Source organism: Leguminivora glycinivorella, chromosome 25 (assembly GCF_023078275.1).
Source record: "Leguminivora glycinivorella isolate SPB_JAAS2020 chromosome 25, LegGlyc_1.1, whole genome shotgun sequence".
NCBI classification, from domain to species: domain Eukaryota; kingdom Metazoa; phylum Arthropoda; class Insecta; order Lepidoptera; family Tortricidae; genus Leguminivora; species Leguminivora glycinivorella.
Window position 1 is genome coordinate 8,834,563 of NC_062995.1, and position 23,648 is coordinate 8,858,210.

General features: G+C 40.8%; 1 protein-coding gene across 1 annotated transcript in view; it reads left to right on the plus strand.

Annotated features, from left to right (window-relative positions):
- The first annotated feature begins 258 nt into the window (after positions 1-258).
- Positions 259-23,648, plus strand: part of LOC125239398 — a 43,454-nt gene continuing 20,064 nt past the window's right edge. The window contains 19 exon segments of the mRNA XM_048146968.1: positions 259-322; positions 1,782-1,838; positions 3,366-3,512; positions 4,899-4,945; positions 4,948-4,979; positions 6,295-6,416; positions 8,488-8,660; positions 8,915-9,021; positions 9,527-9,634; positions 12,285-12,357; positions 13,255-13,425; positions 14,163-14,296; positions 15,539-15,731; positions 16,551-16,554; positions 16,557-16,704; positions 17,358-17,451; positions 20,653-20,759; positions 22,098-22,238; positions 23,157-23,260. Coding sequence (XP_048002925.1) covers positions 259-322; positions 1,782-1,838; positions 3,366-3,512; positions 4,899-4,945; positions 4,948-4,979; positions 6,295-6,416; positions 8,488-8,660; positions 8,915-9,021; positions 9,527-9,634; positions 12,285-12,357; positions 13,255-13,425; positions 14,163-14,296; positions 15,539-15,731; positions 16,551-16,554; positions 16,557-16,704; positions 17,358-17,451; positions 20,653-20,759; positions 22,098-22,238; positions 23,157-23,260 — 2,026 coding nt within the window.

Consider the following 23,648-nt stretch of genomic DNA (forward strand, 5'->3'; position numbering starts at 1 on the left):
GCGCCATCATGCTTAATACTAGGTGGAAGGAAAAGTTAATATAATAATATACTTAACCGTAATTAACAAGAAAAGCTAAAAATAAAAACTAAAACTAACAACTAGCACGCGTAAAACGGTGAGAGTGTATTGAATGTGTGAGAGGTCTTCGTGTCATGTGTGTATGTGTGTGTTTTAGCCTATCTTTTCGGGGTGGTATTAAAATAATGAATGCATCTTTGTTGCAGATTGCGGTAGGCATGCCGGTCCCGGCGTGAGATGGACGGCATTCAGATGGAGCCCGTCGGGAAGTACAAGGCCGACCGCAACGGCTCAGCCAAGGGTATGTGTCAGCCTTTATACTGTCAGGGTCGCCATGTGACGGACAATAGATAGGGTCAACCTTGTGGCAGATAATATAGGAGTCGGCAAGTACAATGATCGCAACGAAAACAGCCAAGGGTATGTGTCAGTCTTTATACTGTCAGGGTCGCCATGTGACGGACAATAGATAGAATCAACCTTGTGGCAGATAATATAGGAGTCGCCAAGTACAAACCCGACCGCAACGGCTCAGCCAAGGGTATGGTATCAGACAGACAGACCAGAGAGGACTATGATTAAGTACTTACCTCTAAAATTGGCAGGGTGGCCATGTGACTGACGATAAAAGAGCCACGGTAACTAGACTGTGAATAGAATGTCAGCCTTTAGACTGGTACTTCTAGTACTGACAGGGCCAAATAAGGAATCGATAAAAACCAACCACATCGACTCAGCCAAGGGTATGTGTCAGTCTTGACACTGGCCGGGTCGCCATGTAAATGACGACAATATGAGTCGGCAAAATGAGAACTTACAATGGAAACTTTAAAATTTCATCACGCTGCTTGTGGTTGAACCGTTCTTACATATTATTCTACTCTTTCACCGACCCTTTATGCCCGACCAGATACGTATGAGTATTGTCAAGAGGGCGCTGTTATTCTGATGTATGAGGTGACAGTTCAGTTTAGTATGAAGAAATTAGTTCTAATGAAATTCCGCAAGATGGCGCGTAGTCATATACATTAATATTACAAGCTTTTATTCTTGACGACCGGTCTGGCGTAGTTGGTAGTGACCCTGCCTGCTAAGCCGCGGTCCCGGGTTCGAATCCCGGTAAGGGCATTTATTTGTGTGATGAACACAGTTATTTGTTCCGGAGTCATGGATGTTTTCTATGTATATAAGTATGTATTTCTTTATATAAGTATATATATCGTCGCCTAGCACCCATAGTACAAGCTTTGCTTAGTTTGGGGCTAGGTTGATTTGTGTAAGGTGTCCCTCAATATTTATTTATTTATTTATTTTATTCAACTTGCCTTATTTTAGTGTGCGTCAAAACATAGAAGCTAAATTTGACCCACTTCCCGGTTTCCGGTTGAGCTGAAATATTGCACACATATGTAAATCACGTGACAATGCAATATTATGGTATCATGGAGCTGATCTGATGGAGCAGAAAGGTGGTCATAGGAACTCTGTTACAAACGATGACTGTTAAAAGAAAGGTACAGTCGGCGATAAAAGCTTGTGCCAAAAATGAAATTTTTGCAAAAAAAACTTATTTCTGGTCAGGTTTTACCGAGTGCAACCACCAACAGTCTAACATAATATGTATAATAAATAAATTATTCATATCCCGCCTTATTTCCATGCGGTAATCTGTCAAACTGTCTGTCAAAATGACACAAATTATGCAGTTTTGTATACTTTACAAAGTTCTTCGTGTAATCAGAGTAATATGTTGCTTTCAGCAGCTGCCTGGCGAAATATGGTGGATCAAGACTTAGACGATGTCGCTTTTCTGGCCGGTAAGTTTAAATCTATTTGATCAGTCAATTATAAATATAAAATAAATATTATAGCACATTTTTTACAAAAATTGACTGAGACCCACTGTAAGCTCAAGAAGGCTTGTGTTGTGGGTACTCAGAGAACGATATATAGGTCGAATCGTGAGCGTTTCATTCCGGAATCATGTCAGGGCCTTCAATCGTGGAGAATGAGAGCTTTCAATGATATAACATGTTCATATTACTGGACAAAACTGTTTACACATCATAGACTATGTCCTCCAAGACTATGCAGGTACAAGGTCCCAAGATTTTTAACAAACTATCCGAAGTACCTGTATAGAATCTTTAAATTAATTCACACGTACTTTAAAAATATGCCTTCTCACCCACGCTTTTTACGACATGAACGAATTTAACATTATTTAAATTACTGTATTAATTTCATTTTAATATTAATATCCCTTGATTTAATTTAATAATGTATTGGCATATTCTGACATTTTTGACTATAATTGCTACCTAATATATTAATATACCTAATATACCTAATATACGACTAAGATATTAATTTTAATACACCATGAAATAATCATGTAAATAAATTTTGACGTGTAATATGTAACAATATTATAAATAAATGAGTATGAGTATGAATACATTCCGCCTGATATTTCGAGCAAACTGTCCGATAACTAACAGCATATCTCCTCGCACTATTTGTCCTGCAGATCGATCGACAACTTTTTTGTGTACTGAGTACAGTGTGCGTAGCCGAATGCAAACGCTCACGATAACTCTTTCGTAGCTATCTATCTCTATCGCTCTTGCGTATTGTTGCGAGAGAGACTACATTTCTGCGACGTTTCGGTGGCGTTTCGCGTCGCAGAAATGCCATTCGGATACGGGGCCTGGTATTTGTTCCTGAGTCATGTATGTTTTTTATGTTATATACTTTCATCGTTGTCTGAGTACCCACAACACAAGCACAGTATAACAAAGAGTACTATCGTACAGTATGGCCACTCCCTCTGAAAGTGCCGCCCACCCCCTCTCGGTTACCTCACAGTTACCGCCTGTTAAAAACGCGAACAGTCGGGCTGTCATATGTCACTCATACAAGCATAGTACGTGTTCACCTACACGAGCTTAAACTGTGTGCTATTAGGAACGCGCCTCTTTCATATATTTGATTGCCAGTGTCCGAGGTGTGACACAAACACAAGCCTTCTTGAGCTTACCGTGGGACTCAGTCAATGTGTGTAAGAATGTCCTATAATATTTATATTTATTTAGTCACTATAAAATTTACTCGCCGCAATTTTTACTTCAAGCTTAACCTTTGTCCATAATCTAAGATGAATTGCATTGAAGTAAGGAACAAATCAAATTATTTTGTGTAGTGCAGCGGTCCGACACGCCAGCCGCGATAGCTGGAGCTGGAGACCCGGGTTCGATTCCCGGCTTCGCCGCCAGTGGGCATGATCGCTTTTTCTTTAATGTTTGGTATCTATTTCAGTTTATAATGTATTGTATTAATTCCAGACACGGACAAAGCGCGCGAGGCGCGTGAGCTTCGCGAGGCACCCGTCGCGGTGTGTTCGCAGAGGCGCGCGCTTTGCCTCGCGGCAGTTGTGCTCGGGGCAATGTTCGCAAGCGCGTTGATTGTTGTCTACGCGAGCCCGCAACCAGGTGAATATGTTACAAAATCTACTCAGATATGCCTCGCGAGGCAACTCGAAGCGCGCTCGCTTTGCCTTGCGGTAGTTATGCTAGGAGCTATGATCGCAAGCGCGTTGATTGTTGTCTACGCGAGTCCTCGACCAGGTGAATATCTGCTCAGATATGCCTCGCGAGGCAACTGTGAGGCGATCACTTTACCTCTCGAGAGTTGTGCTAGGAGCTATGTTCGCGAGCGCGTTGATTGTTGTCTACGCGAGCCCGCATCCAGGTGAATATCTACTCAAATATGCCTCTCGAGGCAACTGTGATGCGATCGCTTTGCCTCGCGAAAGTTGTTTTAGGAGCTATGTTCGCGAGCGCGTTGATTGTTGTCTAACGCGAGTCCTCAACCAGGTGACTAACTCAGATATACCTCTCGAGGCACGTATCAAACTATAAAATAAATGATAGATAGCCAGAGTCCTGCCGTCCTGCCTGCCTTCTTTTGTGAGACGATAGTGGCGGTGTTTATTTTTTATTATAAACTGACCAGTGATTGACTTAAGTAGTGGCACTGATGGAAAGTGACGACAACGTCGAAGTTGTAGCTCACTGGTTCAGTAATAGCAAAGACCTATATAACTTCGTAAAGACCGATAAAGTATAAGAAAAAAACGTACCCCAAAACCATACAGAAAAAGGTACGGTGAGCTAGATGGCGATAAACCTTTGGGGTACGCTCGGCTAGATGGCGCTAATATTAATATTTGACATTTTAAAACATATCAAGCTAAGAATATGGGCCAAATTGTCAAAACTGAGGGTCAAAAGTTTTAAGCTTGTGTCGAGAGATGGCAGTCTATGCACTGTGATTACACATTTTTACTTTGACAGTCATTCTCTATAATACTCGACCCTCTTTGGTAATAGCCTAAAAATCACTCTTGACTTGAATACACCCAGATTGTATTTGGCTGGGAATACAGTGTGCTAGCACTTTCAGATTTTTTTATACTACGTCGTCTACGTCGGTGGCAAACAAGCATACGGTCCGCCTGATGGAATGTGGTCATCGTGATCTATGGACGCCTGCAACTCAAGAAGTGTCACATGCGCGTTGCCAACCCATCAGAAACTTGTACACTTCCTTTTGCAACCCCCTCCCTCCCTTTTGTACAAGTTTCAAGGAAGGTTCGGGTTGTCGACGACTCAAAGGAGAATAGACGGAACAAATTTGGTTCCGTAGGTCCTTCCGTCATCAGCACACCGCACCCTCGTTGAGCTCTGGCAGTCTTACTCACCGACAGGAACACAACACTATTTGCCCTTATAATTTTGTGGTATCAAAAACCATCGAAACACTACAATCTAATCCTTTTCAAGTGTAAGACTAATATAATTTTTGTCTTTTTACAGATTGCCCCTGTCTGGGTGAGAACCCGCTGATCCCGGGCTCGCCGACGGCGGCTCAGACGCCAATGCTGCCGCTGCTAACAAGTAAGACATGTTCATAGAACAAGACGCCGTTTTGTTTAACTTTTGTCCAGTTTTGCAGCATAGAGAACATTAACTTTTGTAGTTCTGCTGTAAGGGCATTTTCAGAATTTGCCCCAAAAATTTGTTAACAAAAATTAACTCGGCTTTGTGTCGACAATTAAAGTCTGCCTAAAAATTTACTTTTTTCACATTCTGAATGTAGATTATCGCTTAAAGTTTATGTAAGAACATAAAAACAATATTTTTATTGAAATATTGAAATTTCATGCTTAATTATCGTCACAAAACTGACAGTGAGTTAATTTTGGTTCACCACTTACGTTAAATGGGGGGTCCCAAATTCTGAAAATGCCCGTAAAGAAAACGATAATACAGGATGTTTCTTTAGTCACCTGCAATAGGTACATTAAGGTGTGAATATACTTATAGGCTATACTCGTTCTGGGGAACTTTTGCCATGGGTCCCGGAATCGCCCAAAAAAATGTTAAGGTCAAACTCCGATTTCAGGTTCTTATAGTAAAAGTTTAGTAGTTTAACCTATAGATTCATTCCACTCCACTAACTAACTAATATGGCTCTGCAATCCAAAGAGAATCTTGGCCTCCAAAACGAGAGCACGCCACCTATCCCGATCCTGCGCAGCTTCCTGCCAATCATCGGCTTGTAGCTGACACAGATCCGCCATCACGCTGTCTCCCCAGCGGTATCTGGGCCGACCAGCCGGACGGCTACCAGCTGGTCTTCCCAGATACGCTCTCTTAGCAGCCCGACCCTCTCCCATTCTTAGTAGTGGAGTAGTTATTCCACTCCACGGTTGGTTAAATTCAAACATTCAAAATGTTATGTAAATACGTACTGGCGCAGTGGGTAGATTCTATTGATTATTTTGTCAAATGGGTTAATCCGCGGCAAGAGTAACATGAGTCACGATTTTATGGCATGTTCCATTTATTCACGACTAGCTTTTGCCCACGGCTTCGCTCGTGTTAGAAAGAGACAAAAAGTAGCCTATGTCACTCTCCATCCCTTCATTTATCTCCACTTAAAAAATCATGACATTTCGTCGCTCCGTTTTGCCGTGAAAGACGGACAAACAAACAGACACACACACTTTCCCATTTATAATATTAGTATTTATGGATGCAAGTTCAAATGATAATCTCTAATTAAGTGTTACTTTCCCGATATATGCATAGATCCTTTCATATGCAGCTGTAGTTCAAATAAACACTTAATGAAGTCGTGACTCACGTTACTTTTACGTGGATTCACCCAAATTACTAATATCCTTTCTAATTAACAATAATGTTACAGAGACCGCATAGCAACCAATGGCGCCATTTTCCCGTGGCGAGGCGCCCGTCTACCGACCTTTTTGATTCCGAAGCATTACAGTCTTTGGCTCCATCCTAACTTGACGACTGGCGAACTGAGAGGTAAGAAACACTGCCTTTAGCAATAGGGATGACGACTACATAAAAAACCGGCCAAGAGCGTGTCGGGCCACGCTCAGTGTAGGGTTCCGTAGTTTTACGTATTTTTCTCAAAAACTACTGAACTTATCAAGTTCAAAATAATTTTCCTAGAAAGTCTTTATAAAGTTCTACTTTTGTGATTTTTTTCATATTTTTTAAACATATCGTTCAAAAGTTAGAGGGGGGGGGGACGCACTTTTTTTTCCTTTAGGAGCGATTATTTCCAAAAATATTAATATTATCAAAAAACGATCTTAGTAAAACCTTATTCATTTTTAAATACCTATCCAACAATATATCACACGTTGGGGTTGGAATGAAAAAAAAAAATCAGCCCCCACTTTACATGTAGGGGGGGGGGTACCCTAATAAAACATTTTTTACCATTTTTTTTTGCACTATGTCGGCGATATACATATTGGTACCGAATTTCAGCTTTCTAGTTCTAACGGTTACTGAGATTATCCGCGGACGGACGGACGGACGGACAGACAGACATGGCGAAACTATAAGGGTTCCTAGTTGACTACGGAACCCTAAAAAACATTGTGTTTAGTCCGTCAGTCAGATCGTCCAAAAATACTGAACACATATTTTTCGCTTTTTCTAATTAATGAAAAAATACAAAGATATAGAGCATCAAAGTTCCGGAGTGGGGGCTTGTGACGACACTTCTAAGTAAAAATTGTACCTAGGCGTGACGTCACGCTAAACTTCAACGCACTGTACCGTCGTCATTTTTCGTTTACGAGAAAAAAGAAAAAATACGTGTCTAATATTCTTTGATAATCTAACTGACGGACTAATTAGTTTTTTTTTTTTTAGTCATCTCACCTATTGTTTGTATTTATGAAAAAGAGACGGAATATAGTGAAAAGCAAAGACATGTTTCGTGTCGGTCTACTACCTTTTTGATTCTAAAGCATTACAGTCTTTTGCTTCACCCTAACTTTGAGAACTGAAGAAGGGAGGGGTAAGAGAGCCTTGATAGTTGGTATTTGAAATGACAAAAAGACGGAATAGCTACCAAAAACCGGCCAAGAGTGTGTCGGGCCACGCTCAGTGTAGGGTTCCGTAGTTTCCCGTATTTTTCTCAAAAACTATTCAACCTATTAAGTTCAAAACAATTTTAGAAAGTCTTTAAGTATAAAGTTCTACTTTTGTGTTTTAACGCATTTTTTAAACTTATCAAAAGTTAGAGGGGGGGGGGGGCACATTTTTTTAAACTTTTGGAGCAATGTAGGGAACAAATCAAATTATTATTGGAGCGACTTTTTCCGAAAACATTAACAATATCAAAAGATCATTTTCGAAAACCCCTACTCATTTTTAAATACCTATCCAACAATATTGGGATTAGAAGGAAAAATGTTAGGATTGGAAGGGAAAAAAACCACTCCCCACTTTTTAAGTGTAGGGTGGGGGGGGGGGCTTACTTGAAACATTTTTTTCCACTTTTTATTTTACCACTTTGTCGGCGAGATTAATATACCTCTACATATTGGTACCAAATTTCAGCTTTCTAGTGCTACCGGTCACTGAGATTATCCGCGGACAGACGGACGGACGGACAGACATGGCGAAACTATAAGGGTTCCTAGTTGACTACGGAACCCTAGAACTGGCATTTTCTCTTGTCCATCTGCCTTATTTTTTGATTCCGAAACATCATACAGTCTTTGGCTTCATCATATGTTGATAAGTAACTGGTGAACTGAGGAGTTCGAGAACCTATTTTGAGTCTGAGTTGGTGTTTGTCATGACAAAGAGACGGAATAGCAACCAAAAATCGTTTCGTGGCCAGAGTTACAATAGTAAATTTTCTACTTTTACGTATATTTCTACTAACTAACTAATTGACCAGAAACTTAACTATGACTAATTGGCCAGAAATAGCACACCAACGGGAGCTGTGGAAATCACGGGGAGAGGCCTTTGCCCAGCAGTGGGACACATAAACGGGCTATCTAAAAAAAAAAAACGTATATTTCAAGTTTAAATGCGTGTATTCATTTATTATTTTGGTTAACAGGCGAAGTATCAATCGACTTCAAGGTGGATCGAGACACAACATTCGTAGTCCTAAACGTTCGTGACATGAACGTAACAGAACGGGCGCTGTTCAAGACTGGGGGCTCCTTGGGGCCTAAGGTCGCTAAAGTTTTGGACTACCCGCCGGCTGAACAGACTTATATTGAGTTCAAGGTCAGTACAGGTCATCAGGGTCAGTCCAAGGTCACTAAAGTTAAAAAATGAGGTCCGTAGGTCCTTTCGTTGCCAGCACACCGCACCTTCGTTGAGCTCTACCTTACTCACAAGCAGGAACACAACACTATGAGTAGGGTCTAGAGCTATTTAGCTGCGGTCTTTTGTAAGGCGGAGGTACTTCCCCAGTTGGGTTCTGCTCTGAAATTTAAAAATAATTCAACTTTATTCAGCTCATTTATTTTTATTTACAGGAGAAACTCCGTCGCAAATTCAACTACACGCTCAGCCTCCGATTCATCACGAAACTGGAGAGGAACGACAAGCAACGCGGCTTCTTCCTCGCTGGCAACAATAGACAGTGAGTTCATTCTATCATGATATATCAGGTGTTAACAAATAAGTCAAATAATTTGATTTTCACCACACCAACTGGTAGAGGCTTACTTTGCTAGTCGAAAACAGATAGCAAAATTACATTTTATCCACAAGAGTGCAAAGTACCTCTAATTTCGTACAAATTTTAACTTAATATCTTGTGCAGGCTGGTAGAATTGACCTATAAATGATGATTTTGAATAAAAAATATTGAATAAATTCATAGTTTAGATTTAGCTTGACGTTTTAAAGCCAGTATTTTGTTCGTGTTGCTGTGGTGAAAAATGTTGTGTTTCACTCGGGGGCAAAGTTTGTTTAACCTTCGTGCCTTGAAACCCTCGCAACGCTCAAGATTCCACTTCTCGAACCACTTGCTACGCTCGCGATTCAATGTTGGAATCTTTCGCTTGCTCGGGTATCAATATAGGCACGTGCGGTAAAACCACTTTGCCCCCTTGTAAAACATATAACTATTATTTTTTTGTCAGTCGTTGTGCCGTGTCGCGATTCTGGCTGACGCATGCGCGCTCCGCGTTCCCCTGCCTCGACGAGCCTCATCTCCGAGCGACTTTCCGACTCACCATCGTGAGGGACAGGTACCTACATTTGCTGCGACTGTCCAACAGGCACATACACATAGATACTTGCTCACACCAAAGAGGATCGAGTATTAAAGAGAGTTACTGTCAAAGTAAAATGTGTAATCACAGTGCATAGACTGCCATCTCTCGACATAAGCTTAAAACTTTTGAACCTCAGTTTTAACAATTTGGCCCATATTCTTAGCTTGATATGTTTTAAAATGTCAAATATTAATATTAGCGCCATCTAGCCGAGCGTACCCCAAAGGTGTATCGCCATCTAGCTCACCGTACCTTACTCTGTATGGTTTTGGGGTACGTTTTTTTCTTAGACTTAATCTGTCTATACGAAGTTATATAGGTCTTTGATCACACTAACACAACATGTACACAGACACTTACATGAACGTACTTATAATAAAGCGTTGCACAAACTTTTATGAAAGGTTCTGGCAGAATATCAGCGATGTGGCTTGCAGTGGGCTTGCCGCATCATCATGCTGAGCCAGCGCCAATTCTCTGCCACGACACATGGTCAATTCAATTCAATTCAAATCTTTATTGCGATCATATTCATTTTATACAGGTGTTAGGTAGTAATATAGTTGGTACATGATACCCTGATAGGGCACAGCAAAATTTCTTACATACTAAAGTACATTACATTACATTATATTATATTTTTATAGAAGTTTATACAATTATTAATATCTATTTTACTTTATACACCGTGTTTCACTTAACACTAAAAACCTGAAAACAGTTTGTTCAGAATCGAGAGTACAATCGATTGAGCTATATCTTGATGGGGGTAATATTTTTATTTAAATTAGTATTATTAGTTATTTTTTACGTGCCCATTCTATTGTACTCGTAATACAACATTGTGTATATCGCATTGCTAGAGGTTGTTTACCTTTTTCAGTATTTAGGGGTATTAATACTGGCCGGTTACTTGGACGATTATTTTTTCCGCTACTAGTTTGACATTGTTTGTCAGTTTAATCTTAATGTTTATCATAAGTCATAACAAATTGAACTCGTACCTAATTACAACCTTGTCATTTTGAATATTGAGTTTATTTGCTTACTGCGATTACCTGTCCAATTTGAAGTTTTCTGTGACAAAGCTTTAAAGTGTTTTACAGTGACATCTTAGCTGTCTATTGGTAAACCTTATGTCGTTGCAGTAACGTACACAAATAAATAGTCTTATGGTTTAGGATGGTAGTTAGCAATTATTTCATTGAGTGTAGAGCTAAAAGTCAAGTAGAGCTGTACAGAAAATTTAAAATTCAATTTAAAAAAAAGTAACGATCAAATTAAAAGATGAATACTCTAGATGAGTTTAAAAAAATAAAAATCAGTTGGGGTGTCTGAGGTTTTGAGTGATACCGGAAACACCGTGTATAAACTTTCTCATTTATATTATCATCATTTAAATATTCGTTGAGTGAATAGTATCACTTGTCTATCAAAAGAGATTTCATCGTATCATTATAGTTTAGATTTTTTAGAGTATATTGTTTTTCTTAATTTTAAGTTGCATGTAAATGTTTTGTAATTTAAACCATGTATGTTGTGGAAATGAATAAAGTTATTATCTATCTATCATCATCATCTACATTTTTTTTTCTTATTATAAATGGGCTTACTCTTGGCCACAGACTGGCCAAAGGCAAAGACGTGGCCTACGATGGAGTGAGCTCGCCCAGAAGATGCCTGTTCAGTGTTCACTCTTGATTTGAAGGTTGCTGGGTTATATAATACATAAGTATATAATACACTTTTCCCCTCACTAGCTCGGAAACACGTGTTTTGTCATTTAATACCAGCGGGTAAAACGCATTTTATCCACTAGTGGGTAAAGTAATTTGACCTTGAATAAAGTCAAATTAACTGCTTTAAAATTGATAAAAGTAGGTGAATCTAGTAATAAAGATGATTTACCACCTGTGGAACTACTGGAAGCAGTGATAAACACATTTTTTGCGTTGTAGTTTCCTCGCTATTAGTGAGGGGAAAAGTTTTGTGTTACACTCGGGTGCAAATGTATTTTACTTCTCGTGTGTTAAAAAACTCGCAAGTTCAGGATTCTATTCTCGAACCACTCGCTTCGCTCGTGGTTCAACTATAGAATCCTTTCACTTGCTCGTTTTTCAATTCCACACTCGGCGTTAAAATACAACTTTGCCCCCTTGTATAACAAATAACTATTTCATCACACCCGCACTTTAAATGTGCTATTGCACGCATGTGGAGCGTGAGTTATAGAAAAATCGTTCTCCCAAGGGAATAATGAAACTTCTTGTAGGTACCGTACTTAACTTTTTTACATCTATTTAGATATTTTTTACATTGCGAGTGTGATGAAAAACATTTTGTGTAACTCGGGGAGTATGAATACTACTAACTCGAGTCTTTAAATCGTTTCGGCAAGCCGTCGCGATTTAACTTACTCTCGTTAGTAATATTCAACTGTACCTAGGTACTTACATGAGTAAATTTTTCGGAATTCCCATTTCCCGATGGCCGAGTGGTTTTACAGGCATCCGTCCGGTTAACGGAGTACGCTGGTTCGATTCCAGCTCGGAACACGGAGGCCTTGGTCACTTTTTCTTTGTATATGACGTTTATTTAATATTTAAATGTTAATAATTTTCAGATTCCACGTATCCCTGACAAACATGCCAATAGTGGCGACAGAAGAAGCCGGATTCTATTTAGGACATCGATTGGTGCGTATTTTTACCCATTTGATGAAAAATCATAATAATATAGGCTACTTGCCTCCTAGTCAAATAAGCTTCTTTTTAAGAATTGTCAAAACGAATTTCAACGACTTGCTAATATGGAATTTATTTGAAATCGAATTGAGTCACGGTCAACTCATTTACATCACATTTACCTGACTTATTAAATATAAATTGGATTTAAAAATATCTTCTGTCCATGTGTGTCTTATAATTATCTGATGCTTTATTTCGTGCATCCAGGTATAATTTTTTTTTATTTTAACTACAGTCAAATTCCCTATTCTTCAACTACATGGCAATTAAAAAAACCGGCCAAGAGCGTGTCGGGCCATCACATTTACTAAACTTTTAACTACAGTTCAAAATAATTTTCCTAGAAAGTCTTTATAAAGTTTACTTTTGTGATTTTTTTCTATTTTTTCATATGGTTCAATGAAGAATTTCCGAAAATATTTATTATACTTAGTAAACCCTTATTCATTTTTAAATACCTATCCAACAATATTTTGTTCGAAGAGGTAGGTGGATGGCATATACCAAATTTCAGCTTTCTAGTGCTAACGGTTACTGAGATTATCCGCGGACGGACGGACGGACGGACGGAACGGGAATAGTTGACGAATACGAGAGCAGCTTTGTAAAGCTCAGTCTCATTTGTCTATGAAAACCATACAACAATAAAACACTTTTGAAAAGAAATTCCTCAAATGTTGAATTCGAGATCTCTCAATGTCATTTATAGCTGCTAACCGTGGTTTGCGGTCGACCCATGCAATAAGTACCTAACAAACAACAATACGCAAAAAAATAAAATGAGTTGGCTGTTATTACTGCCGAAATAGTAAACTCTTGTATTCACGTACAATTGTTACATTCCAGCTGCAAGACGAGTTCGCGCAGTCCCCCCCCATGCCCCCCCACATGATGTCGGTGGCGGTCTGCCGCCTGCAGCGCCGCGCGCAGCCGCCGTTGCCCACCGAGCCTCCCGAACCCACCACCACCACTGAAGTGGCGCCATCTAGTACTGAAACTCCAGAAGACGAAGACTTTGTGATGCCTCCACCGGAGATCAGCCTGTATAGTGATCAGCAAGTCATCTTGGACGAAGCTGGGTAAGATCTTTCACACATTAATACCCAATGCCTTTCTCTCATGATGTAAGTCCCTATGCCTCCCAAAATAGAAGTACTACCAGTACGGAACTAGCGCCATCTAGTACTGAGACACCAAATGAAGAGGATTTTGTCATACCTCCGCCTGAAATCAGTCTGTACAGCGATCAGCAAGTCATTTTAGATGAACCTGGGTAAGATCTTCTACATTATTAGCACCCAACGCCTTCTCATATGGTATAAGTCCCTATGTGTCCCAAAACAGCGGCTCCTGAACACGCCAACTCTTCTGAAGTGGCGCCATCTAGTACTGAGACTCCAGAAGAAGAAGATTTTGTCATGCCTCCACCGGAGATCAGTCTGTATAATAATCAGCAAGTCATTTTAGATGAAGCAGGGTAAGATCTTCCATAGTTATATAACATTCAATGTACTTCACAAGTCCACACATAATAGAGGTATATGTCCTAAAACAAAGGCTCTACCCACCACCAGTACTGAAGTGGCGCCATCTAGTACTGAGACTACCGGAGATGAAGACTTGTCATGCCTCCACCGGAGATCAGCCTGTAGAGGTATAGTGATCAGCAAGTCATCTTGGATGAAACTGGGTAAAATCTTTTACATAACCTATGCCTTCCCACATTATTTTAGCCCCTATGTGTCCCAAAAAAGAGGCTCCTGAACACGCCAACTTTTCTGAAGTGGCACCATCTAGTTACTGAGACTCCGGAAGACGAAGACTTTGTCATGCCTCCACCGGAGATAAGCCTGTATAGTGACCAACAAGTCATCTTGGATGAAGCTGGGTAAAATATTTGACATAACCTATGCCTTCCCACATTATTTTAGACCCTATGTCTCCCAAAATAGAGGCTCCTCAACACATCAACTCTTCTGAAGTGGCGCCATCTAGTACTGAGACTCCTGAAAAAGAAGATTTTGTAGTCTCCATACGAAATCAGTCTATACGATGAAGTCGGGTATCTTTCACATATTAACACCCAATGCTTCTCCTCATGATGTAAGTCCCTATGTGTCCTAAAATAGAGGCTCCTAAACTCACAACCTTTACTGAAGTAACTACATCTAGTACTGAGACTCCTGAAGATGAGATGAAGACTGTCATGCCTCCGACAGAGATCAGCCTGTGTAGTGATCACCGAAAATGTTCGCCTGGTCCGTTGGCTCGTTGGGTGGACGACATTCGAAAAACTGCGGGGCACTTCTGGATGAGATTAGCCCAGGACCGGGATAAGTGGCGTACACGAAGGGAGGCCTATGCTCAGCAGTGGCCGATTAATGGCTGCAATGATGATGGTGAGTGATCAGCAAGTCATTGTAGATGAACCTGGGTAAGATCTTCCACATTATTTAAGCTGCGCCAGTCTTGTTCGCTTTTTCTTTGATGTATTATATTTTCTGTCGATCAGACTATTCAGTATCCCATAAAGGGGTAGGCAGAGCACATGAAAACTACGAAACTTGGCATTGCAGACTATGATGATGATATGATCCTATTATCCCTCATTGACATAGGGCTGAAAGAATCGCCCTACTTTTACGTTCCTGGGCGACTAATTCAAGATCCTTCCAGCCTAGTCCACTTGCGCTAACCTCCTGCACTGATCGAACCCCAACCGTCTACTGCCAGGTGATTGCCAGCAGAGCCCCTGCTTGGACAGGTTATTGTCTGATCTGCGTCACGCCACGTGCCCTATCCATCACCATTTCCGTGAGCGTATTTCCTGATTAGACTACTTGCGAGCAGTTCCCAAGAAGTTTGTATATAGGTAGCCACGTCGGCAAATTTTAATTGATCGTATTGTGTTACCAACATTTAGTAATAGAAGTCGACTTTCGTAAGATATATACAGGATAATTGTTATAATTAAGAAAATACAGATACCAGAGAATCTTAATGACGAAATAAAACTTACTAAAATCTCAATTCATCAAAAAAAATCTTGGTAACAAGAAACAAATTTTACTTTTTCCTTAAGTAATTACAAACTTTTGAGAACTGCTGTTACCTTTCAAATTTCTTTCAGGCCGCTCCTGGACTGGGTGCAGAAGACAATTCAGCAGTTTGCCTACGAGCTGAACACCTCCTACCCCCTCCCGAAGCTGGACGTGGTGGTGGTGGAGGGGGGAGGGCTGTACTCCGAGGGGTGGGGGCTCATCACACTGTCCCCGAGCACCCTTACTGATACGAAGACTATAGCTCGCCTACTGGCTCAACAGGTTAGTAGGCTCCTCAGATCATCTTCCTTTTGTTATCCCGGCATTCGGCACGGCTCGTGAAAGCCTGGGGTCTACTTTAACGACTATAAATAATAAATAAATATTAGTGGACACCTTACGCAGATCAACCTAGCCCCAAACTAAGCAAAGCTTGTACTATGTATGCTAGGCGACGATATACATACTTATATAGATAAATACACACTTATATACATAGAAACCATCCATGACTCAGGAACAAATATCTGTGTTCATCACACAAATAAATGCCCTTACCGGGATCGAACCCGGGACCGCGGCTTAGCAGGCAGGGTCACTACCAACTACGCCAGACCGGTCGCCACTGCAACTAATTTCAAGATTTGGCGTAGACACTAGTTTACGAAAGTGACTGCCATCTGACCTCCAACCCGAATGGTAACTAGACCTTATTGGGATTAGTCCGGTTTCCTCACGATGTGTTCTGGCAAATATCAAATGACATTTCACACTTAAGGCTCGACTTGCACCAACCACTTAACTCAGGGTTAGTGGGCTGTCATCTGTCAAATTCCATATAAAATGGTGGGTTAACCCTCCATTTTTGTTGGTGCAAGTGGCCCTTACGGCTCAGCCACGACATTGGTCTAAGCGCGGCAGCGGTGAGCGGCGGCCATACATTGGAGCGAGACACAGCGATGGGACTTTTCATTCGCACGTATGGCCACCGCTCACCGCTGTCGCGCTTAGACCAATGTCGTGGCTGGGCCGTTAGTGTCGCAAATATTCAATATAGAGGTAGATTGATAAGTGAATTAATGAGTTTGCGATCTTTTTCAGTGGTTCGGGGGCTGGTGTCCCCACGATGGTGGAGCGCCCAGTGGCTCATGGAGGCACTCACATCCGTGCTTGGCCAGAAGGCCCCACCGTTTGAAGGAGGAGCAGAAAGGCAGCAGGATAGTCTGCTATTGGACCATGTGTTGCCTGCTTTAAGGTTAATATACAAAAAATACATCCAAAGTTGTTCCTCTGTAGGTAGAAAATCCATAATACAGTGAAAATTCCTTCAGCCTCTTTCTGATCCAAACTCACTCAATGAAAATCAAATCATAGTGTTGTATAAGGCATTTTAGTATACCTAGGCATGTACTGATGCCTGATTCCATTTACTACAACAATACATTTAGGTTTAATTAATTACAACCTACTTACTTGTTCATCACTGGACCACATTTAACGTTTCAATATACCTATTTGTGTCTTCAAAGAAATAATTCAGTTGACCTCTACAGATACAAATTAATTTTAAATACCTGCTCAAACTCAAATAAAATAATTATTCAATGTTTTCAATGTTTACTGTCGCTAGATGTTACTTAGCTATGCCTATACAAATAACCCGCATTTACTGATGTATGGAGTTACAACTGTTCCCATACTTATTCCTCTATGCTAGCCTGTTTCAGAAAGAGAGCTTTTTTTTTGTATGAATAGGTAGACGTTTGACCACGATCACACCTGATGGCAAGTGATGATGCGGTCTACGGTGGAGCACGCTTACCTATGAGATACCATTTACTCTTGCTTTAAAGAGACCTGGCTTGGATTGTAGCTACTAAATTAAAATGTTGTTTTTTTTATTTCCAGGCTGGACTCAAGCACATCAGTGCGAGCCGTGGCGTCTCCTCGTCTTGAACGCGCCGACATCGAATCCGCTGCCGACGAGCTGTCTTTGCACAAGGTTACTTATTTCTCTTTCAATTGTTTTGCGGAATTTCCAAAATCAAACGTTTCTAAAGTGAAATCATTACTCACTGGTCCCACCAAAAGGTCCAAAAGCGAGTAACGATGAGCGATAGAAATGAACAAAAGTAGTCGCTCCCGTGTAAATAATAAATAAAAGGTACAGAGCGAGCGAGTTAGAGCGTTTTCACATTAGGGATCATCCATAAATTACGTCACACTAAAAATCATGATTTTTGACCCCTCCCCCCCTCCTTGTCACAGCTGGTCACATTTGTTAGACTCCCCCCTCCCTAGTGTGACGTCACATATTTACACGAAGCAATTATTGAATAAAAACAGCGGTTAGAAATCAGTCTTATTTCCATTTATTATTACTTGCTTGAATTATTCTTTACCACACCAACAGGTAAAAGGCTCTCTTGATACTTCAAAAAACGAATGACAAAGTTTCATTTTGTCTACAAGAGTACAAAGTAATTTCATAGTCATTTTAACTTGATGTCCACGGGTATGGCTAGTAGAATAAACGTTTACATGATGATTTTGACACTTACGTATAATGTTAAAAAAATGAATCAAGCTAAATTGTTTGATGTTTTGCAGTTAATATTTTCCACCTGTTGGTGTGTGTGTGTGTGTGTGTGTGTGTATGTGTGTGACAAATTTATATAACCTACGTGCTTTGAAACCCCTGCAAAACATTTGGTATCTTTTATAACAGGATGCCAAGGCGAAAATAGGCGATAGTCTAGTCCATTTAGATAATTTTTTTAGCTATATGGTAGCTTAGACAAATTTTAGTTTATTTATCGACCCAAGTAATCACTCCAATCATTTTTAGGGTTCCGTACCTCAAAAGGAAAAAACGGAACCCTTATAGGATCACTTTGTTGTCCGTCTGTCCGTCCGTCCGTCCGTCTGTCAAGACCCTTTTTCTCAGGAACGCGTGGAGGTATGAAGCTGAAATTTATATCAATTACTCAGGTCTACTGTCCCTTGAAGCTGTGAAAAAATCAAACTTCTAAGCCAACGCAATCAAAAGATACAGCCGTTTATGCCGCAAATTTTCGACACTTGCAAGGGAATCAAAACCTACAGAACCCGTGAACTCAGAATCTTGAAATTTGGTACGAAGCAACGTCTTATAGCATAGATAAAGGAAAAATTACGAAAACCATAAATTTTTAGTTACATCACATAATATTTTTTTTTTTAATAATTTTAACCTTACTACCCATTTCCTCATAAACGCGTAGAGGTATTAAATTGTACGGAACCCTCGGTGCGCGAGTCCGACTCGCACTTGGCCGGTTTTTTTTATGTTATTCAATTTTTAAATCACTGTAGTTTGTTTTTCTTTAGACACATATATTTCAAATTTATTTTATGGTATACGATAGACATGCAATACGAAATAAAACCAAAACAACTTAATACAGTAACAAGAGTACGCCTATCGATTTAGTCTGAAATTTTGGAGTTTTCACCGAAAAGTTTAAAAAAAATCAAATTTTGTCCAAGACATTTATAGCTAAAGAATGTTCTAAATGGCCTAGACTATCGCCTACTTTCGGCTTTTCATCCGGTTAACGAACTTCCTGTATTTGTAATTTTGTATACTTATGAGATTTTCATAAAGCAACAGTTTAAAGTTCGTGTTTTAACCCTTAGATTATGATAGATTTTGAAATGTGACGTCACGAACTTTAGGACCCCTCCCACCCCCATGTCACACATTGTCACACTTCGCCGACCCCCTCCCTCCCCCTTAACGTGTGACGTAATTAATGGATGATCCCTATCAGGAGTGAATGGGCCATTTTTTTTAAAGTTGTCCACCCCACTTTTTTTGTAACATGGGTATTTTTTACGCGATTAATACTCAGAATCGCGAGCTCTTTCGATCCGGATAGGAGAAAAAAAATGTCCCAAGATTTCCATACATTTTTTCGAACCTTCCATTCCGTTACCGCCATACAAAATGTATGGAAAAATGGTAACGGAATGGGAAAAAAACCTTGGGACACTTTTTTCTCCCATTAGATTTGAAAGAGCTCGCGATTCTGAGTGGAAACCACATAAAAAATTCCAAATCCAAAAAAAAAGTGGGGTGGACAACTTTGAAAAAAACCGGCCAAGAGCGTGTCGGGCCACGCTCAGTGTAGGGTTCCGTAGTTTTCCGTATTTTTCTCAAAAACTACTAAACCTATCAAGTTCAAAACAATTTTCCTAGAAAGTCTTTATAAAGTTCTACTTTTGTGATTTTTTTCATATTTTTTAAACATATGGTTCAAAACGCAACTATGGGAACAAATCAAATTATTTTAACAAATATTCTGATTTGTGTTTTTTATGTAGTCACACTACTATATATAAATTAATGATGAATTAATTAATGATTAATTAATGATTAATGATTAGTGATGGCGTTTGGCCCGGATTGCTAAAAGACGCCGGTTCGAATCCGGCCTTCACCACTGGTGGTGCTCGTCATTTTTTCTTTAATATATGACATCTTATTTCGATTTTTAATATGGTTCAAAAGTTAGAGGGGGGGGGACGCACTTTTTTTTCCTTTAGGAGCGATTATTTCCGAAAATATTAATATTTTCAAAAAACGATGTAAGTAAACCCTTATTCATTTTTAAATACCTATTCAACAATGTATCACACATTAGGGTTGGAATGAAAAAAAATATTAGCCCCCACTTTACATGTAGGGGAGTACCCTAATAAAACATTTTTTTCCATTTTTTATTTTTGCACTTTGTTGGCGTGATTGATATACATATTGGTACCAAATTTCAGCTTTCTAGTGCAAACGGTTACTGAGATTATCCGCGGACGGACGGACGGACGGACGGACGGACAGACAGACATGGCGAAACTATAAGGGTTCCTAGTTGACTACGGAACCCTAAAAATGGCCCGAATATGTATCTCATAGGTAAGCGTGCTCCACCGTAGACCGCATCATCACTTACCACCAGGTGAAGCTTCTTCTTTTCTTATGCGCACTGCCAAGGAGTGGAATTCCTTGCCGGCGGCTATATTTCCGAGCTCATATAACCCGGCAACCTTCAAATCAAGAGTGAACAGGCATCTTCTGGGCGAGTTCACTCCATCATAGGCCAGCGTCTTTGCATTTACTTATAATAAAAAAAAAGTATTTCACAATGTTACTGTTATGTTGCAGGGAGCGGCCATAGTGAGTATGGCCATAGAAGCAGCGGGCGAGTCAGCGGGCCGTGCAGCGTTGGCGAGGTTGCTCAGAGACCATCGCAGCGCCAGTGCTGACGCCAGGTTAGAGCTGATCTTATATATTACAGGAAGCGGCTATAGCGAGTGGCCATAGAAGTAGCGGGCGAGTCAGCGGGTCACGCAGCGTTTTCGAGGTTGCTCAGAGAACATCGCAGCGCCAGTGCTGACGCCAGGTTAGTGCTGATCTTATATATTACAGGAAGCGGCTATAGTGAGTGGCCATAGAAGTAGCGGGCGAGTCAGCGGGTCGCGCAGCGTTTTCGAGGTTGCTCAGACCATCGCAGTGCCAGTGCTGATGCCAGGTTAGTGCTGATCAAATATTACAGGACGTGGCTATAGTGAGTGGCCATAGAAGTAGCGGGCGAGTCAGCGGGTCGCGCAGCGTTTTCGAGGTTGCTCAGAGACCATCGCAGTGCCAGTGCTGACGCCAGGTTAGTGCTGATCTAATATATTACAGGAAGCGGGTATAGTGTGTGGCTTTAGAAGCAGCGGGCGAGTCAGCGGGTCGCGCAGCGTGTTTGAGGTTGCTCAGACCATCGCAGAACCAGTGCTGACGCCAGGTAATTACTCTGATGAGGAGCCATGACACTCAAAACAACTGTAGAGGGGAATGCTTAATAGGCAATTTGACTGTACTTAAAATATTTTATACCATGCACGAAATATAGCATCAGATAATTAGTGCCTCCTAGTCAAATCAGCTTCTTTTTAAGAACTGTCAAAACGAATTGGAACGTCTTGGTAATATGCTGCCAGAGCTCAACGAGGGTGCGGTGTGCTGACGACGGGAGGACTTACGGAACTAACTTGTTCCGTCTATTGTCCTTTGAGTCGTCGGCAACCTGAACGCTCCATTGAACTTGTGCACTGCCTTTTGCTGTGTAAGGGGAGTGTACAAGTTTGTAATGGGGTGGCAACGCGCATGTGACACTCTTTGAGTTGCAGGCGTCCATAGGTTACGGTAACCGCTTTCCATCAGGCGGACCGTATGCTTGTTTGCCACCGATGTAGTATAAAAAAAATTTGGAATTTATATGAAATCGAATTGAGTGACGTCACGATCAACTCAGTTACTTTATATATTTCTACCTGACTTATTAAATAGAAATTGGATTTAAAAATAACTTCTGTCCATGTTTTTCTTATAATTATCTGATGCTTTATTTCGTGCATGGAATATCCATGTTTGATCTAATTATTTTAATTTTAACATTGTAACATTGTGATATTGAATAAAGCCATTATATATGTCTATGTCTTAACTACAGTCAAGTTTCCTATTCACATTGAAAATTGTACAATAATATCACGCATTTTTTAGTGCCAAGATTTGGTTGGCCGTCTATAATATTAATAACCACAATGGTTTTTGTTTTGCAGGGACCTGTGGCGAGCTCTACAGCGGCCAGGCGCTGGTGGGGCGCCCCCCCACGCGTGGGACGGCTGGTGCGAGAAGGCTGGATACCCATTATTGGCCGCTGTCAATACGGCGACAGGCGATGTACTACTAAAACAGGAACGGTGAGTAACATATTGCACCGACACAGCCCCCACAGCGCCCAGCGCGGAAGGGGCCACTCACACCCCAGCAGGGGTGTCGAATGAAGACGCACCACCACATATTGCATTAACCAAAGAGTAATCAGTCATTAACGTACGAAGAGGTCACCAGGTGCCGCAGCCGCATGGCATTTCTGCGACGCGAAAGTTTTTTTTTTTTGTTTTTTTTTTCACAATAAAATTTATTCAGCAAATACCTACACATCAGACTACAGCTTATATTAATTCTACGTTTGCCCGGGGCATCGTCCCTATGACGCTTGCCGCGTTTCCTCGCTGTATGGCCTCGTTGTGCAAGGAAATTCGTCAATCCAGCCCTCCAGACATCCAGACCAGACATCCAGGCAAGTTTGGTGGAAACCTCCTTCACAAACTGCTTTGTGTCTGATGACCATGGTCTAAATGTTTCAAATGCAAGTGCCGCAAATATTGTTTTTTAAAACTGCATATTTGCAGCACTTGTTAAACTGGGCATTTTCAGCAGCAGTCCCTGGTTTCTGGGCCGAGCGTTGAACGCTGGACGGTGCCAAGGTATCCACACAGGTCACGTCCCACGCCAAGGGTCGTCCCAGAAACCAAGGCACAAGCGAGCAACCATCAGGCCGCTTTCCGTCTGCTGCTGACAAGCCGACAGGTTCGAGGGTTGCTGGTATGTTTGCTGTGCCGAGAGCCTTGCGGATCAAATCGTTAAGTGCAGCGTGTCTAAAAATTCGAGCGGCACTAGACTGGCAGTATGTACGTAATTTCACCCTTTATTCTACCGAATAGGTATATTTAAAAGCTAAATGAAAAGCACGTAGCGTCAATACCTACCTAGTCTTTTCATTTTAACTCTCAAGCATGATAACTAGAAGCTAAAATAGAAATATTTGGTTGCAGTTTCGTGATGACCGCTGACCCTCCTGACCCTGAACCACTCATGATCAACTCCCTTCTGACCTTGGACCTGAGAGCTGATCTTGAAGAACTCTTCTATGAACCAGGTAATCTATCGACGTATCCAAATCTAGAGCAGAGCTTTGGGGTAGTACCTCCACCTTCCAGAATACCGTTGCCAAATAATACTAGACCTGCCGGTGAGTAAGGTTGCCAAAGCACAACGAGGACGCGTAGTGTAAGGGTGCATGTCAGCAATTCCCGAAAAGTTTGTACATTTGGATCACGTCTCCGATTTTGATAATAATTGGTAGGCTGATAGAGTCCATGATGCTGAGCAAGATCCAGTAGGTTTCCCAAAATGTCCTAGGTAGTTTGTATGAAACCTTTCTTTTTATTTAGTTTACCGAAAATGTATAGAAATTTGGTAATACACGGTATGTATATATAAACTTACGAATTGTTCTGTAATTGTAATTATACTATGTAAGCTTG